Source organism: Protobothrops mucrosquamatus, unplaced genomic scaffold (assembly GCF_001527695.2).
Source record: "Protobothrops mucrosquamatus isolate PMUCROS unplaced genomic scaffold, P.Mucros_1.0 scaffold1714, whole genome shotgun sequence".
Lineage (NCBI taxonomy): Eukaryota > Metazoa > Chordata > Lepidosauria > Squamata > Viperidae > Protobothrops > Protobothrops mucrosquamatus.
In genome coordinates this window covers 112,912-117,063 of record NW_015387862.1, presented here as the reverse complement: position 1 = coordinate 117,063, position 4,152 = coordinate 112,912, and the positions used below count along the sequence as shown (strand labels likewise).

At 47.0% G+C, this 4,152-nt stretch overlaps 1 protein-coding gene across 1 annotated transcript in view; it reads left to right on the top strand.

The window, feature by feature from the left end:
- USP32 (ubiquitin specific peptidase 32) overlaps nucleotides 1-4,152 on the top strand; it is a gene marked incomplete at its 5' end in the record, with an annotated part of 78,086 nt that overhangs the window by 23,976 nt on the left and 49,958 nt on the right. The window contains one exon of the mRNA XM_015822878.1: nucleotides 3,838-3,955. Coding sequence (XP_015678364.1) covers nucleotides 3,838-3,955 — 118 coding nt within the window. The remainder of the gene's footprint in view (nucleotides 1-3,837; nucleotides 3,956-4,152) is intronic.

The following is a 4,152-nucleotide window of genomic DNA, read 5'->3' as shown; positions in this document are numbered from 1 at the left end:
GTCCCTCTTCAACCAGCCGTCCGCTAACTCGCCGAGGTCCCACATGGCCGGATGCATCCCAGCACCCATGCGCTCGCTGGCCTTTGTGTGCAGGGGCCGATGGTGTCAGGCAGCAGCCGCACCGGCCCCCGCCTCACCTTGCCCTGTGACAAGGGCACCCCCTGCCCTGCCTCGCCTCACCTCACCCCGCAGGACGAGCCTCCTGCCCACTGCCCCACCTGCCAGAGACCCCCTGGATCTCCCCTAACCCTGCCCACGAGCAACATCGAGGTGATCACGCCCACCTTGGCCACACCCACCCAATCTGCCATGACCACCACAGCCACGCCCACCCAGTGGACCACGCCCACTTGGCACCCGGCGATAAATAAGTGGGTTTTGGGTTGCAGTTTGGGCAATCGGTCTCTAAAAGGTTCGCCATCACTGACATAGGAGAACACACCCATCAGACAAGATTCAGCAGTCTATGACAAAGATCACTCTTTTGAAAGCAAAGTCCACATTCTGGAGCAGTGGTTCTCAACCTGTGGGTCGGGACCCCATTTGGGGTCGATCGACCATTTCACGGGGGTCGCCAAGCAAGGCTGTCTGCCATTTTTTTTTGTCCACCATTTTTTTTGTCCACCATTCTTTTCCCCCTTTTCCGGTGGGTGCCTTACCTCCCTTGGGCTGGGCCAGCTGGTGGTTTGAAAGAAGGGTCAAAGAGACCATCTACATTAAGACTGAACAGCCCTCTCTCAACAGAGCGGGAGGGATAGGACACCACCTATCTCCTGTTTACAACACAGTCCTTTCCACAGTTCTAAGAAGATTCCACACCCATTTGCACTATTCAAGTGGCCCTGAAGGCCCAGATAGACCTCCACACGGCCTCAACAATTCTCAGAAAGAGTGCTAACAATCAGATGACTGCAAGAAGTTTAAATCTTTCCATCCTCCGCCATTCAGTCAGAACTGAAGAAGCTTCTTGGATGAGAAGCGAAACATCTTCAAGGAAAAACAAAGTCCAGTTGCCTTTTGAAAAAGCACCTTTGGGACATGATGGAACCATTGGTTTCCTGGCGGAGGAGCCATCATCCTTTGTCTCTTCACTTTTAAGGCATTTTCAAAATGATAATTTGTGGTGTGGACCAAGGATGAGCATCATTCTCAGTGCAGTAATAAAACAGCAGGGGTGTAATCGCATTTGGTACTAATAAAAGAAAATATTTGTAGCTCAGGGTTGAAATGAGAAGTCCGTGGTGCTCTCTGAGCTTGGTTGTTTTCTTGCAGATGTTTCATTACCCAGCTAGGTAATATCATCAGTGCACCAGTAAGCTGGATATAGAAATGGAGGCAGTGATATATATTTTTTGGTTTGGTCTCCGATGGATTCTGCAGACTTTCAGATCCGTGGTTTGGTAAAGTCGGAAGTTCTCGACTTAGTACTGCAATTGGGCACCAGAAGTCCAGTTGTAAGTGCCCAGATTTTGATTAAGTAACCATGGGGATGCTGCAATGGTCATAAGCATGAAAAACAGTCATACTTATCACCACCACGCTTGAGCTTATACGGGAGTAAAATGAGGATGAGATCTGCTGGTCCTCGACTTACAACCGTTCATTTAGTGAGCGAAGTTACAGCGGCACTGGAAAAAGTGACTTATGACCATTTTTCACACTTACGTCCGTTGCAGCATCCCCGTGGTCACCTGATCAAAATTCAGACGCTTGGCAACTGGCATGTACTTATGGCGGTTGCAGAGTCCCGGGGTCACGTGATCCCCTTTTGCGACGCTGTATAAAAGTCAGCGGGGAAGCCAGATTCATTTAACAACCACATTACAGGCAGTCCTCGACTTACGACAGTTTGTTTAGTGACCATTCGAAGTTACAGCGGCACTGGAAAAAGTGACTTGCAACTGTTTTTCACACTTACGACCGTTGCAGCATCCCGGTGGATCACCTGATCAAAATTCAGACGCTTGGCATCCGGCATGTATTTATGGCGGTTGCAGCGTCCTTGCGGTCACGTGATCCCCTTTTGTGAGCTTCTGACGAGCAAAGTCAACGGGGAAGCCTTATTCACTTAACAACCGTGTGACTGACTTAATGACTGCAGTGGTTCGCTTAACAACTGTGGCAGGAAAGGTCGTAAAATGGGTCAAAAGTCAATTAACAACCGTCTGGCTTAGCAGCAGAAATTTTGGTCTCCGTTGTGGTTATAACTTCAGGACTCCACGTACAGGTAGTCCTTGACTTACAACAGTTCATTTACTGACCATTCAAAGTTACAGCAGCACTGGAAAAAGTGACTTGTGACCGTTTTTTGCACTTAACGACAGTTGCAGCATCCCCATGATCACGTGATCAAAATTCAGCCGCTTGGCAACCGACTCATATTTATGAAAGTTGCAGCGTCCCCGGGGGTGTGTGTCATGTGACTTAACAACCGTATGACCAATTAACGACTGCAGTGATTTGCTTAACAACGGTGGCAGGAAAGGTCGTAAAATGGGCAAAACTCAGTTAACAAATTTCTCACTTTAGCCACAGAAAATTTGGGCTCAACTGTGGTCGTAAGTTGAGGACTACCTGTAATTGCCTATAATTAGTAAAATCGTTATAACTATTTTGAGGTGTCTGGACTCATTGTCCATCATATAATAATAATAATAATAATAATAATAATAATAATAATAATAATAATAATAATAATAATAATAATAATAATAATAATAATAATAATATAAAGTTGGAAGGGACTTTGGAGGTCATCTAGTCCAATCCCCTGCTCAGGCAGGAAACCCTATACCATTTCGGACAAATGGCTGTACAGTCTCTTCTTAAAAACTTCCAGTGTTGGAGCATTCACCGCTTCTGGAGGCAGGTTGTTCCACTGGTTAATTGTTCTAACCGTCCGAAAGTTTCTCCTTAGTTCTAGGTTGCTTCTCTCCTTGATCAGTTTCCATCCGTTGCTTCTTTATTTATTTAGCCCTCACCTTACAACCTTTCATTCACTAACTATTTGAACTTACAACGGGCCCTGAAAAAAGTAACCTATGACTGTTTTTCATGCTTATGACCATTGCAGCATCCCCATGGCCACTTAATCAAAATCTGGGCCCTTACCACTGGACTTCCGGTGCCCCATTGCAGTGCTAAGTCGAGAACCTCCGACTTTACCAAACCACAGATCTGAAAATCTGCGGAATCCACCGGCGACCAAACCGAAAGGAAAGGTCGTGAAACGGGGCAAAAAAACCCCAATTAACCACCGTCTCGCTTAGCAGCAGAGACATTGGGCTCAATCGTGGTCGTACGTCGAGGACAACTTGTATTGCTCAAGACAACAAGCCTTGAAAACCCATCTATTCCATGCGGCCGGCCTGGCGTAGTTTTGATTGGGCTTTGCTAGGGGTTTTATATGGGGTATTTTTCGCCGAGCCCTGAAGGCCCATCTATTCCGTGCGGCCGGCCTGGCATAGTTTGATTATGTTTCAGTGGGGGGTTTTTTACGGGTGTGTTTTTAGAACAGGCCTGTTATTTAATTCAATTTTAAAACAAATTATTTATTTATTATTGTGGTTTTTAGTATCGCCTGTTCACCGCCCTGAGTCCCGCAAGGGAGATAGGGCGGTATATAAATTTAATAAATAAATAAATAAATTTTAGAGCAGGCTTTTCATTCAATATTTATTGTGATTTTTATTATTGCCTGTTCACCGCCCTGAGTCCCGTAAGGGAGATAGGGCGGTATATAAATTTAAATAATAAATAAATAATAAAAAAACAACCCCCCTCCCCAACTCCCTCCTCCTCGATTGCTGATCTTCTGTTTTCCTCCTCGTCCTGCAGGTGATCAGAAACAGCGCGAGGGGCCTGCCTGAGCTGGAGCTGTTTCCCCGCTACCTGCTCTTCCTGAGACAGCAGCCGGCCGCCCGGACGCAGCAGTCCAACGTCTGGGTGAACATGGGTATGATGAGCCTGAGGCTGTTCCCCCACCATTGGCCGAGAGGTAACGTAAGACTACAGCAAGAACCCAGCTGTGCAGTAGTTCTCGAGGGGAGGCCGGCCCCACCGCCCAGACTTGGACGCCTGTGCTGCCACAGTGCTTGTAAATGATGCTAATGAAAACCTTTAAAGCACGGTTGGTGATGGTTGACCCCCCCC